This window comes from Amblyraja radiata, chromosome 4, assembly GCF_010909765.2.
Source record: "Amblyraja radiata isolate CabotCenter1 chromosome 4, sAmbRad1.1.pri, whole genome shotgun sequence".
Taxonomy (NCBI): domain Eukaryota; kingdom Metazoa; phylum Chordata; class Chondrichthyes; order Rajiformes; family Rajidae; genus Amblyraja; species Amblyraja radiata.
In genome coordinates this window covers 58,233,948-58,248,243 of record NC_045959.1, presented here as the reverse complement: position 1 = coordinate 58,248,243, position 14,296 = coordinate 58,233,948, and the positions used below count along the sequence as shown (strand labels likewise).

General features: G+C 46.0%; 1 protein-coding gene across 1 annotated transcript in view; it reads left to right on the top strand.

Moving 5' to 3' along the window:
• The window catches only part of rmc1 (regulator of MON1-CCZ1), a 41,623-nt gene that overhangs the window by 13,799 nt on the left and 13,528 nt on the right, over window positions 1–14,296 (top strand). The window contains exons 4-14 of the mRNA XM_033019535.1: window positions 83–139; window positions 1,243–1,329; window positions 2,966–3,106; window positions 4,446–4,549; window positions 5,882–5,971; window positions 6,523–6,628; window positions 7,579–7,690; window positions 9,040–9,084; window positions 10,567–10,620; window positions 12,353–12,481; window positions 13,477–13,583. Of these exons, the coding sequence (XP_032875426.1) occupies window positions 83–139; window positions 1,243–1,329; window positions 2,966–3,106; window positions 4,446–4,549; window positions 5,882–5,971; window positions 6,523–6,628; window positions 7,579–7,690; window positions 9,040–9,084; window positions 10,567–10,620; window positions 12,353–12,481; window positions 13,477–13,583 (1,032 nt within the window). The remainder of the gene's footprint in view (window positions 1–82; window positions 140–1,242; window positions 1,330–2,965; window positions 3,107–4,445; window positions 4,550–5,881; window positions 5,972–6,522; window positions 6,629–7,578; window positions 7,691–9,039; window positions 9,085–10,566; window positions 10,621–12,352; window positions 12,482–13,476; window positions 13,584–14,296) is intronic.

Below are 14,296 nucleotides of genomic sequence, written 5' to 3'. Positions count from 1 at the left end.
TGCACTACCTGTTTCTTTAAAGGTCGGTTTTGAACGAGTGGACCTGTCATGGTGCAGACTAACATCTCTCATCTTTTTGTAGGATTTTATCAACTTCATTCCTGATCTGCCTCAAACAGAATACTCACAAGAATGCAAGGTAATGGAGGTACAGAGGGATACAGAACAGAATCAGGCCCTTCGGGCCATCAAGGCCATGCTGACCACAATCAAGAATTGGTCCCATTTAAAGATGCTGGTCCTTTTTTTGGATGTGATGTGTTCAGTAGCAATCGTTGGAATTGTACAACACAGAAATAAGCCCTTCGGCCCATCATGTCCATAGTGACCCTTTTGCCCATCTATAAGTAGCCCATCATCAGATCTGCATCCTTCAACTCTTTGCTCATTGACGTGCCCACCTAAATGATTGTTAAACGTGGTGATTGTATCTGATTCCACCATCTCTGGCAGTGAGTTTCAGATATTAAACTCTCTCTGTGGAAAACTTACCCCCCAGATCCCGTTGCGAACTCCTTCCTCCCACAATTCCCTCTTGTTTTTTGATGCCCCTGTCATGGGAAATATATTCTAACGATCTACCCCATCTACTTTCATTTTATATACCTCCATCTAATCACCCTCAGCCTATTTCACTCCAGGAAATACAATCCTTGCTTATCCAATCTCTCCTCCAATTCAGGCAACATCCTGGTGAATCTCCCCTGCACTCTCTCCAGCACAATCACATCCTTCCTATAGCGTGACGACCAGAACTACGCTCACTACTCCCAAGTGCGGACTAACCAGTGGTTGGTAAAGTTGCAACATATTGCCCTTAACCTTGTATTCTGTGGCCTGAAGACAAGCATGCCAGTATAATCAGTATAATATAATGCCTAATTATAATGCCTATATAGCCTAATTAGTGCCTATATAACCCCCCCACCCGCCCTCCTCCTGGCCTGCATCCCTCTCTGTCACATCTGAATCCTGTACCCTGGAAAATCAACCTGCCTTCCCATGGTCATGCGCTGTGATTTCAATAATGATGTAATTCCAAGTGCTGGCAATCAGTGGTTTTAATTAATACCTTGTGTAGAAAGGAACTGCAGAGGCTGGTTTATACCGAAGGTATAATCACAAAATGCCAGAGTAACTCAGCGGCTTATTATCTTAATCAATATTTTCTTCTTCAGTCTAAAATGCAACTTTTCGTGTTCCCAGATTAAAATACATTATTTCATTCTATTCCTTCTTTAGACCAAAAATGCCAACATGCTGGGCTTCTGTTGGACTAGTACGAGTGAAATAGTGTTTATCACTGACCAAGGAATTGAACTTTATCAGGCAAGTAAGATCTGTGCAAGCTACCAGTTTTCCAAATACTATTTCATCCCTTCCCCACCGTCTCTCGCCGATCCACTAGGCATGTCTTTGATTATGTTAGTTTAGTTTGGAGATACAGCGCATAAACATGCCCAATGTTTATGCCCAATGAATCTGCGCCGACCAACGATCCCTGCACACTAGCACTGTGCTATCCACCAGGGACAATTTTTACTGAAGCCAATTAACCTACAAACCTGTACATCTTTGGATTGTGGGAGGAAACAGGAGTGTCAGGGAAAACCCACACAGACATGGAGAGAATGTACAAACTTCGTACAGACTGCACCCTTAGTCAAGATTGAACCCGGGTCTCTGGTGCTGTAAGGCAGCGCCACTGTCCCACCCGTGGTATTGTCTGCTCTTCCGAGGCAGCGTGAAATGTAGATGAGAATGATGGAGAGTCTGGTCTGTATGATGGACTGGGCTACATCCACAACTCTGCAATTTCTTGGGCAGAGCTGTTCCCTAACCAAACTGTGATGCAACTCGACAGTATACTTTCTACTGTGCACCTGTAGAAGTTTGCAAAGGTCATTGGAGACATGCCAAATTTCCTCAGCCTCCTAAGGAAGTGGAGGCGTTGGTGTGCCTTCTTGGCTGTTGTATCAATGTGGTTGGTCCACGACAGATCATTGGTAAAATTAAAAGGCACTTGAAGCACGCAACTATTTGCGCTATAGTACCATTGATGCTGATTGGAGCATGTACTCCAAGCTTCCTGACTTCGCTAACTATCTCCTTCATCTTGCTGACATTGGGGGAGAGATTGTTGTCCCGACACCATATTAGTAAGTGGCCTAACATTGCATGCCTTGGTTACACCTGTTCGGTTGTGGCATTATAGAACATAGTTCAAGAATAGGCCCTTCGGCCCATAATGTCCATGTTGAACATGATGCCAAGACTAATTCTTATCTGTCTGCACATAATCCATATCCCTCCATTCCATGCATAACCATGTTCCTATACAAAGTCTCTTCCATGCCACTATCGTATCTGCCTCCATCACCACTCCCGGCAACATGTTCCAGGCACCCATCACTCAGTGTAAAAAAAAAATGTGCCCCATACATCTCCCTTAAACTTTGTCCTCTCATTGTCTTTGATATTTCCATCCTGGGGAAAAATGTTATGACTGTCTACCCTATCTATGCCTCTCATAATTTTATACACTTCTTTCAGTTTAGAGATACAACGTGGAAACAGGCCCTTCGTCCTGCCAAATCCACTGATCACCCAAACACTAGTTCTACGTCATCCTGCACACTAAGGGCAATTCACAGAAGCCAATTAATCTGCAAATCCACACGTCTTTGGGAAGTGGGGAGACACAGGAGCACCTGGAGAAAATCCATGTGGACACAAAGATAATGTGCAAACTCCACAGTCAGCACCCGAGGTCAGGATCGAACCCAGGTCTCTAAAGCTGTGAGGCAGCGGCTCCACCAGCTGTTCGCCCTAACCCTGTCTCCCGCAACCTCTGGTATTCCAGCGAATATAATCCAAGTTTGTCCAGCCTTTCTCTGCAGCTAATACCCCCTAATCCAGGCAATGTTCTGTTAAATTCAGTGCTTGTCGTTTCTGTTGTTCCCAGGTACTCCCTGACAAACGTGCTTTAAAACAACTCAAGACACACAGCATCAATGTCAACTGGTACATGTACTGTCCCGAGACGGCAGTGCTCCTCCTGTCCACCACCGTGCAGGGTAATGTCTTACAGCCCTTTACATTCAGGGTAAGTTGGGTGCTGTGCTCCAATCAAGTCCCCATCATCACTCCACACTGCTCACAGATGAGAAAAGGATGCACAGGCACTGGTTTTTATTGTCATATGCACTGAGATACAGTGAAAATATTTGTGTTATGTGCTATACAGTTAAATCATACTTGTTCTGAACCTTTTTATGTCTCTAGTTTTCCTCACCCCATCTCTCAGTCTGAAGAAGGGTCTCGACCCGAAACGTCACCTATCCATGTTCTCCAGAGATGCTGCCTGATCCGCTGAGTTACTCCAGCATTTTGTGTCTGTGTTGGTGTAAACCAGTATAAGCAGTTCCTTCCGACACATACTATAGAGTCGTAGAAAGACATAAGTGCTGGAGTAACTCAGCAGGTCAGGCAGCATCTCTGGAGAACATGTATAGGAAGGAACTGCAGATGCTGGTTTAAACTGGAGATAGGCACAAAAAGCTAGAGTAACTCAGCAGGTCAGATGCTGCCTGACGTGCTAAGCTAGTCCAGCTATTTTTGTCTATCTCTGGAGAACATGAATAGATGTTTCAAGTCGGTACCCCTCAGACTGATTGTAAGGGGGGGACGGGGGGGGTTGGGGAAGAAAGCTAGAAGAGGGGTGAGGCAGGACAAAGTGTGGCAGGTTATAGCAGTAGTAATCACAGAGGTAGAGCAGTGAGAGAGGTTCTCACAGAACTCCCATTGAACGAAGAAGAGAACTTCTTCAAATTAGGCATACCTTGTGGAGATTTTACATTGGAGCAGTCAAAATATAGATTCAAGGAACTGCAGGTAGACACAAAAAGCTGGGGTAACTCAGCAGGTCAGACAGCCTATCTGGAGAAAAAGAATATGTGTCTTAAAGTTATCCACTTCTATCACTTCCTCTGGCAGCTCATTCCAGATACGGACAATGAGTGACAAAGTTACTCCTGAGGTCCCTCTTAAATCTCTCCCCTCTCTCGTTCAGCCTATGCCCTCTAGTTTTAGAATCCTCCAACCTGGAAAAAAATTCTGTTTGTGTATCGTATCACCTTCATCCTCCTGTGCTCCACAGAATAGTCCCAACCTGCCCTTCCTCTCCCTATAGCTCCTGACAACATCCTCGTAAAATCTTCTCTGCACCCTTCCCAAAATAATGGCATCCTTCCTATAGCAGGGAGACCAAAACTAAACACAATACTCCCAAGTGCGGCCGTACTAGTGTCTTGTACAACTAAGAGAGATTGATCCCGACAGATTGATCTTCCGTTCAGACGGACAAGCTCCCCTTATGTTGTGAGAAATTGTATAATGTGTTTAGTTGTGCAGCATGATCCAATGACTTTAATTTTACTTGCCAGAGCGGAACAATGACAAAAATGCCAAAGTTTGAAATCGAATTGCCCACCAGTCCCAAGTCTGGAAACCCCATTCTCTCTGACAGAGATATAATTATGGCCATCGTGTAAGTACGATACGATAGAACTTTATTTATCCCAGGAGGGAAATTGATCTGCCAACAGTCATAAAACACAAAATACATGAAACATGAAATTAAAGTGATGAGTGGAAAGGATTTGGGATGTGCAGAGATGTGGGGGGGGGGGGGGGGGGTCAGCCTACTCCACGACAGAAGGGGGAGGGGTTGTACAGTTTGATAGCCACAGGGAAGAAGGATCTCCTGTGGCGTTCTGTACTGCATCTTGGTGGAACCAGTCTTGCTGAAGGTGCTCCTCAGGTTGACCAGTGTGTCTTGTGTAGTACACATAGTCTACGTAACACACTGATGGTATATACAACAGCCTCAGCTGTGAGGGAGCTAGCTTTATTATAGTCATACAGCAGGGAAACGGGCCCTTTGGCCCAACTTGCCCACACCAACCAACATGTCACATCTACACTAGTCCCACCTTCCTGCATTGGCCCATATCCCTCCAACCCTATCCTGTCCATGTACCTGTCTAAATGTTTCCTAAATGTTGCCATAGTACCTGTCTCAACTACCTCCTCCGGCAGCCCGTTCCATACACCCATCACCCTTTGTGTATAAAAAAGGTTATCCCTCGAGTTCCTTGTAAATTTATCCCCCCTCACCTTAAACCTATGTCCTTTGGTTCTCTATTCCCCTACTCTGGGCAAAAGACTGCGCGTTTACTCGATCTATTCCTCTCATGATTTTATACACCTTGATAAGATCACTCCTCGTCCTCCTGCGCTTCAGGGAGTAAGGTCCTGGCCTGCTCAACCTCTCCCTACAGCTCAGACCTTGAAGTCCTGGCAACATCCTCGTAAATCTTCTCTACTCCCTTTCCAGCTTGGCAACATCATGTTGCCCAAAACTGAACACAATACTCTTGTTGTGGCCTCACCAATGTCTTATACAACTGCAGCATGATCTCCCAACTTCTATACTCAATACCCCGACTGATGAAGGCCAATGTGCCGAAAGCCTTTTTTGACCATCCTATCTACCTGCGACGCCACTTTCAAGGAACTATGTACCTGCACTCCTAGATCCCTGTGCTCTACAACACCTCCTGGAGCCTTCACCATTCACTGTGTAGATCCTGCCCTTGTTAAACATCCCAAAATTCAACACCTCACATTTCACTGTGTTAAATTCCATCAACCATTTCTCTGCCCACCTGCCCAACCGATTAAGATCCTGCTGCAATTATTGATGAAATAGTAATACCCAGCCCCTTGTTCTGTAAGCTCGCCCTTTTTTGCAATGTTTCCTAAAGCATTGATTAATTAAGAAGGTCAATAACCTTTAACCATTGCTTTTTCTCACAAGGTATGGCCAACTGTACGTCCTCTACTTGAAACATCAGCCAAGGGCTCCCAACAACCCTGGAGCAGAAGTCATCTTGTATTATTTACCCAAGTAAGACATGGTTGTTGGATTCACAATCAGTTAGCACTGTACCTTGAGGAGATTTGAACTTTACTTCAGACTTTGGAAAACAGTGTGGAAACAGGCTCTTCAGTCCACCGAGTTCGTGCCGACCAGCGATCACCCTGTGCACTACCACTATCCTACACACAGGGGACATAGAAACATAGAAATTAGGTGCAGGAGTAGGCCATTCGGCCCTTTGAGCCTGCACCGCCATTCAATATGATCATGGCTGATCAAACAACTCAGTATCCTGTACCTGCCTTCTCTCCATACCCCCTGACCCCTTTAGCCACAAGGGCCACATCTAACTCTTATTTACAGCAGCCAATTAATGTACAAATCTGCATGTCTTTGGAGTGTGGGAAGAAACCAGAGCACCTGCAGAAAACCCAGATGGTCACAGGGAGAATGTGCAAACTCCACACAGACAGCACCCGCAAGGATCGAACCCGGGTCTCTGGCGCTGGAAGGCAGCAACTCTACTGTTGTGCCACTGTGCCACCCTGGTCCCTGAATGTGTTGTATTTTATTTGCAGAGAAGGACAGTGTAAGAAAATGCATATATTGAAACTAAACACCATCGGAAAATTTGCGTTGAATGTGGTTGATAACTTAGTGGTGGTGCATCATCAGAGTTCTCAGGTAAGATGTGTATTTCCCAATTACTAACCTCACATGGTATAGTTCCAGGATTTACCTCGCAGCAATAAAGGATCAAGAATCAGGAGCAATAGTCGGAATTGAAAGGGTGAATTTTCCCAGAGTAGTGGAATCCTTGGAGCAGGAGGCTGAAGAGTGATCTTATAGAGATGTATAAAATCACGAGTGGAATAGATAGGGTGGATATACAAAGTCACGGTGTAGGGAGATCAAGAATTAGAGGGCCTCAGTGCAACCAAAAACAGCAAATAGTAGATTGTTGCTGAGGTAAAACTGTTAGCGTTGTGCAATGTTTAAGAGCCTGATGATTGCTGGGAAGAAGCTGTTCTTGAATCTGGAAGTCACGGTTCTCAGGCTCATGTACCTTCTTCCCTGTGGTAGCAGTGAAATGAGGGGGTGGCCAGGGTGGTGGTGTGGGTCTCTGATAATGCTGGCTGCCTTTTTGGGGCTGTGCCTCCTGCAGATCCCTTCGATGGTGGGGAGTTCAATACCTGTGACGGACCGGGCGGTGTTCACCATTCTCTGTAGTCTCCTTCGTTTCTGGGCGTCTGAGTTACAGAGTCATGCAACCAGTCAGTATGCTCTCTACCGTACACCTGTTACCGCATTCAATCCATAGAAGATCACAGATGCTGAGGTCAGTGTTGTGCAGTGTTCAAGAGCTTGATGTTTCCTGGGAAGATGTTCTTGAACTTGGAGGACACTGTTCGCAGGATCCTGTACCTTGTTGCCAATGGTAGCGGTGAGATGAGGTCGTGGTCAGGGTGGTGTGGGTCTACTGCATGTTCTCCTTCAGGTGTTCTTTAGGTAGATGTAAAGGGGGTTCCTAAGTACCCACGGGTGATCCTGCCGTGTGCTTGTCCAGACGAGTGTTAGGGCATGTGGATCTGCAGGTGGTTGATTAGTCCCTACGTGTGATCCTGTGTTTACAGACCTCCATGATATTCGATATCAAACTGCGAGCAGAATTTGATGGTGCGGTCACGATTCATCAGCAAGTCCTGTTACCTCTGTCCATTCAACCCTGTAAGATCCCCCGAGCAGGTGGGTGATTTCAGAGCCGTCATTTGCAGTCAACCCGCTGACTCCGAGCACAGCGTCTGTCATTGTGGAGAGGATGTTTCCACTAGTGGGAGAGTCTAGGACCAGAGGCCACAGCCTCAGAATAAAAGGACGTTCCTTTAGAAAGGAGATGAGAAGGAATTTCTTTAGCTGGAGAGTGGTGAATCTGTGGAATTCATTACCAAAGACGGCTGTGGAGGCTGTCAAAGGGTATTTTTTAAGGCGGAGATTGACCGATTTTTGATTAGTACAGGTCTAATTCTGCTCCTGGAACTTATGAAAGCTATCCAGTTTTACTAATATTGATTCTTCTTTAGACTGTCCCCCACTTTCACCCATCCCCACCACTGAGCTAAACAGACTTGAACAACGAGCAGATGTAGGACAGTCCATGAGTGTTGTGTCTGGGAGGAGAGGGATGTGTGGGAGATGGAGGTGTGGGAGATGGAGTAAGGCACGGTGCAGGGGAGTGTAATAGTTCACCCACTCTCCCCATTCACACCCCCACGCTCAGGCTGGCGGAGATTGAGTGCATGGTTGGCATCTGCTCTCATGCCCACTGTACATAAGTTTAGTCCATAAGATGGAGGAGCAGAATTAGGCCATTCAGCCCATCGACTCTACTCCATCATTCAATCGTGGCTGATCTACCTTTCCCTCTCAACACCATTTTCCTGCCATCTCTCCCATAATGTTTGACACCCTTACTAATCAAGAACCTGTCAATCTCTGCTTTAAGAATCCCAATGACGGCTTCCACAGCTGTCTGTACAGCTCAGGAACAGGCCCTTTGGCCCACAATGCCCGTGCTCACCATGATGCTAAATTAAGGTGATCTCTGCCAGGACCTGATCCATTTCCCGCATATCCATGTATCTATCTAAAAGCCTATTAAGCACTACTATCCTATCTCCCTCCACCACCACCCCTGGCAGCACATTCCAGGCACTCACCAGCCTCTATGTTATGTGCTTCACACATCTCATCGAAGCTTTTCTGCTCTGACCTTAAAACTATGCCCTCTAGTCTTCCCAACCTCTCCCCATAGTTCAGGTGCTCAAGTTCTCTGCACTCTTTCCAGTTTAATGACTTCCTTCCCACGGCAGGGTGATCAAAACGGAATGCAATACTCCAAGTGCAGCCTCACTAACGCTTTGTGCAAGATCTAAACCTCCCAGAATGTACAACGTTTACTGTCGTCATTTTATCTTTGTTTTTTTATCAATAGCTTTGAATATATTTTTTCCTCTGTTTAGTCCTGCAGTGGAAACGGTCTCAGCCAGAGTTTTAAAAACGTCTAATGTGCTAATGTCTTGAAATTGTTTCCCCAGGTCCGGCAGCTGTGACAACTCAAAGCCCCATTCCGTGTGAACTTTGTATCCTTCGCATCAACAGTCTTTAGCAATTAAAAGCTCTTTTTTGAAAATGTCATGATTAAAAGGCAAGCTAAGTATTATTGGTAACTCATCGGGTCAGGCGGCATCTCTGGAGAACATATTTTGTGACATGGATTTTGGGTCAGGAACCTTGCTAACCCTAACCCAAGGCCACCAGCATAATCAAGGACCAGTCTCATCCCAGTCTCTCTCTTCTCCCCTCTCCCATCAGGCAAGAGGTACAGAAGTGTGAAAATGCATAACTCCAGATTCAGCAACAGTTTCTTCCCAGCTGTTAACAGGCAACTGAACTATCCTACCAACAACTAGAGAACGGTCCTGAGCTCCCATCTATCTTCGGACTATCTTCAATCGGAGTTTAATGGGCTTTATCTTGCACTAAACATTATTCCCTGATTCCGTACACTGGATTGCATGATTGTAATCATGTATAGTCTTTCTGCTGACCGGTTAGCACGCAGCAAAAAGCTTTTCACTGTACCTCAGTACACTATAAATTAACCTAATCATGACCTGAAACATCACCTAGACATGTTCTCCAGGGACACAGAAAGATGCACTGAGTCACTCCTGCACTTTGTTTGTCAACACTTTTTATGTAAACCAGCATCTGCAGTTCCTTGTGTCTCCACAGTATTTCGAGTGTTGTAATCTATGGAAAATTAAAATGGTGGAAATACTCGCAAGTCAGGCAGCGGCTATGGTGAGGTTTACCCTGGGTAGAAATATCACAGACTAAAGAACATAGATTTAAGGTGATAAAGAAGATGTGCGGGGCAAGTTTTTACACAGAGGGCGGTGTTAGGATGGGGAGGGGTTGTTGCGGACTCTGAGAGTGCAGGGAATGAATAAATGATACTTTATTGTCACATGTGACCTGACACAGTGTAGATTCTTTGTTTTGCATACCCAAGGTATGCACAGTCGCCCCGTATAGGGCACCGACTAAGTTACACAAGTATTTCATTTAGTCTCCAATGGTCCCCCTTTGATCTCGGCAGCCCCCTCACGCCGGGTCCCGTTTTGTTTTCGGCAGTGTCCAGCACCCTCCATGCACCCGTCCGACCTCCAGCACCGTCCACCAACCCAGCTTCCTTGTACTCGCCCTCAATCTTCGGCCGAGGGAAGGGGGAAGCGAGTGAATGTGCTGCCAGTGGTGGGTGTGTTGAGGAAGACTGAACGTTACCATTTCTCAGCGAGTGTGGGTCTGTCAGACATGGATGCCATGGTGGGATGTGGGTCTATTCTTAGGAGGGCGATTGACGCTCCTGTTGGGAAAGTGAGGACTGGAGGGGTTGTAAAAGTGAGTGTTAGATGCACAAGGTATACGTGGAAGAGTAAAACAGTTAGGGCAGCATTAATGCTTGATGGTAAACACGGACTTGGTGGGTTGAAGGGCCTGTTTCCATGCTTCTTTGACTTTATCTTTTTGATGGCTTCCATGCTTTCCTTAATTTGGAGATTCTTCATCCTGGAGTGTGTTTCAGCCTGATATTATAATTAATGCGAGCGAAGGTGAGTGCAACTCGTGGAGACATTTATTGGTTTAACTTATCACTGCCGGCAGTTATACTATATTGTGCATTTCCATAACGTGAATTGCATATAATGCGATTGGTGAATTAGGGAGTACCATTATACAGGACAAATCGGTTAACCTTCCTGCAGTAATCACATACCATTGTCTTAAGAACACGTCATAAGTTCATGTCAGAGGAGCAGAATTAGGCCATTTGGCCTATTGGGTCTATTCCGCCATTCATTCATGGCTGATCTATCTACCTCTCAAACCCATTTTGCCTTCTCCCCACAACCCCTGACACCCATGCTAATCAAGAACCTGTCAATATCCACTTTCAATATGCCCTATGGCGTGGCCTCCACAGCTGTCTGTGGCAATGAATTTCACAGATTCACCCCCTCTGGCTAAAGAAATTCCTCTTCATCCCTTTTCTAAAGCAACATCCTTTTATTTTGAGGCTCTGCTCTCTGATCCTAGATTCTCCATTACTGGAAACATCCTCTCTACATCCATTCTATCCAGACCTTTCACTAATGGGTAAGTTTCAACGTGGTCCCCCTCATCCTTCTATACTTCTATATGAGTACAGGCTCAGAGCCGTCAAAAGCTCCATCTACCTCCAACCAGAGACAAAAGCTCAGCATTAAATCTGTCTGAAGATCTGAAGAATGATCCTGTCCCAAAACATCATCTGTCCATCCACTCCACATATGCTGCCTCACCTGCTGAGTTTCTCCAGTGTTGGATAAACAAGGAACTGCAGATGCTTGTTTACAAAAAAAGACACAAAGTGCTGAGGTAACTCAACGGTTCAGGCAGCATCTCTAGAGAACATGGACAGGTGGCATTTCATGTTGGGACCGATTCAGACTGATCAGTTGATTCAGACTGATTGTAATTAGTGGAGAGAAAGCTAGAAGAGAGGTGGGCATGGGACAAAGCCTGGCGAGTGATAGGTGGATACTGGTGAGGGCAGTTTTTGATAGGTGGATGGTTGGAAAAAGGCCAGAGATTAAAAGACAAAAGGTGTGAAATAGAGATAGCGGTACCTTGGTGCAGCAGTAGAGTTACAACCCCAGAGATCCGGGTTCGATCCTGACTACGGGTGTTGTCTGTACGGACTTTGTAACTTCTCCCCATGGGTTTTCTCCGGGTGCTCTGGCTTCCTCCCACACTCCAAAGACGTACTAATTTGTAGGTTAATTGGCTTCGGTAAAAATTGTTAATTGTCCCTAGTGTGTAGGATAGTGCTAGTGTGTGGAGGTGATTGCTGGTCAGCGTGGACTTGGTGGGCCGAAGGGCCCGTTTCCTTGGCGTATGTCTAAAGTCATAGAGTCGTACAGCATGGAACCAGGACCTTTTCCCTTTGCCCCAATGCCCTTGCCAGCCAAGATGCTCCATCCACACTAGTCCCACCTGCCCATGTTTGGCCCATATCCCTCTAAACCATTCTTATCCATGTACCTGTCCAAATGTCTTTTAAGTGTTGTCATAGTACTTGCCTCAGCTATCCCCTCTGGCAGCTAGTTTCACATACTCACCTCCATCATCTGTGTGAAAAATGGGAAATATGTGTATGAAGTTGGAACCAGGAAACCCTGACCCTCTCCCAAAGCTGGAGGAAGGATATAGGATCTAGAATATAGAATATAGATGTGTTTGCATCAAATCTTTCCTATCCCTCACTGGAGGGTTTTAATTAATTGGTTTTGTGCTCTCTGACAGGTTACTTGTGGTGCCTCCAGATAACGCTGCAGCCGATAGTCCACATGCTTCATGACCGGGGACGGTTGATGGACTTCTTACTGCAGAGGAAGGACTGCAAAATGGTCATCTTGTCTGTGTGCTCCGACAGTGAGTAGTCTAGTTTCGAGATAAAGCACGGAAACAGGCTCGTCGGCCCACCGAGTCCGCGCCGACCAGTGATCTCCGCACATTAACACTATCCTACACGCACTAGGGACAATTTATGATAATAGCAATCCAATTAACCTACAAACCCGTACATCTTTGTAGTGTTGGGAGAAAACCGGAACACCTGGAGAAAACCCAAGCTGGTCACGGGGAGAACGTACAGAGAAGCACCCGTAATCAGAATCGAACCCAGGTCTCTGGCGCTGTAAGGCAGCAACTCTACCGCTACGCTACTGTGCCACCCTGTAGTAGTGAGCTGCTTGTGTCCGCTCCACTTACGCTCCATATTTTCAGCACCGACACTGTGGGCCAAAGGACCTCTTCCTGTGGTGTACTGCTCTATGTTCAGCACAGACACTGTGTTCCTGTGCTTGACTGTTCCATATGCAGTGTAGACATTGTTTGCTGAAGGGCCGGTTCCTGTGCTGTACTGTTCCATGCTCAGCACAGACATTGTGTGATGATGGGTATTGTCCTGGTCATTGAGTCATAGCGTGGAAATAGGCCCTTCGGCCCAACATGCCCACACAGACCAACATGCCCCATCAACACTATTCCCACTTGCCTGTGTTTGCCTATCTTCCTCTAAACCTGTGCTATCCATGTACCTGTCTAAATGTTTCATAAACGTTGTGATAGTACCTGCCTCAACTTCCTCCCCCGGCAGCTCGTTCCATACACCCACCACCCTTTGCGTGAAAAAGTTACTGCTCAGTTTCCTATTAAATCTTTCCCCCCCTCACCTTAAACCTATGTCCTCCAGCTCTTGATTCTCCTACTCAGGGCAAAACACTCTGTGCGTTTACCCGATGTATTCCTCTCATGATTTTGAATGAGCTGGTCCTGGACTCTCCCACTGTTGGAAACCTCCTCTCGACCTCCACACTGTGTTGACCTGCATCCACTCACTAATGCGACTGCACCTTTTATTGCAGTGCTGGGTGCAACAGAACGGGCGAGTCTGCCCGTCATTGCCACCGTGTTTGATAAACTTAATCAAGTCTACAAGGAATACCTGGAAGCTGACCAGAACTATATCTTGGTGAGTGATGTTGCAGGAACACTTTTTGACAGGGTTTGAGGAACTTGCTGTTTTGTGGCTTTTCTTAAGAAAAAAATATCTTGCCATTTGTTCTGTAGATTCATAGAACTGTACAGCATGGAAACAGGCCTTTCAGCCCACCTTGTCCCATTTGTGAGCACTAGGCCCATATCCCTCTAAACCCTTCCTATCCATTTATCTGTCCTAATGTCTTTTGAAAGTCGTTACTGTATCCGCTTCTCTTGCTTGTCCCACATTTCCTCCCACACTCCAAAGACGTACAGGTTTGTAGGTTAATTTGGCTTGGGTAGAAATTGTAAATTGTCCCTAGTGTGTAGAATAGTGCTAGTCTATGGCGATCGTTGGTCGGTGCGGACTTGGTGGACCGAAGGGCCTGTTTCCAACTAAACTAAACTAAGGGTAACCAAAACTGAACACAATACTCCAAAGGAACCTCAACGATGCCTTGTACAACCGTAACGTGAGCTTCCCACTCAATACTCTAACCTCTTCTTCTTGCGTATGGCGTGCACAGCCTAAAGTTGTAGGTCAACTTGTTCTATTTGATCTATTTGTTTGTGCATGTCGGGTTGGTTGCATTAGTCGAAACAGAGTGGACAACGTGAAGGTTGCAATCTCCCACCCCTTTACTCTAACTGATGAAGGCCACTTGACCACACAGCCTACCTGTGACGTCACTCTCAAGGAACTAT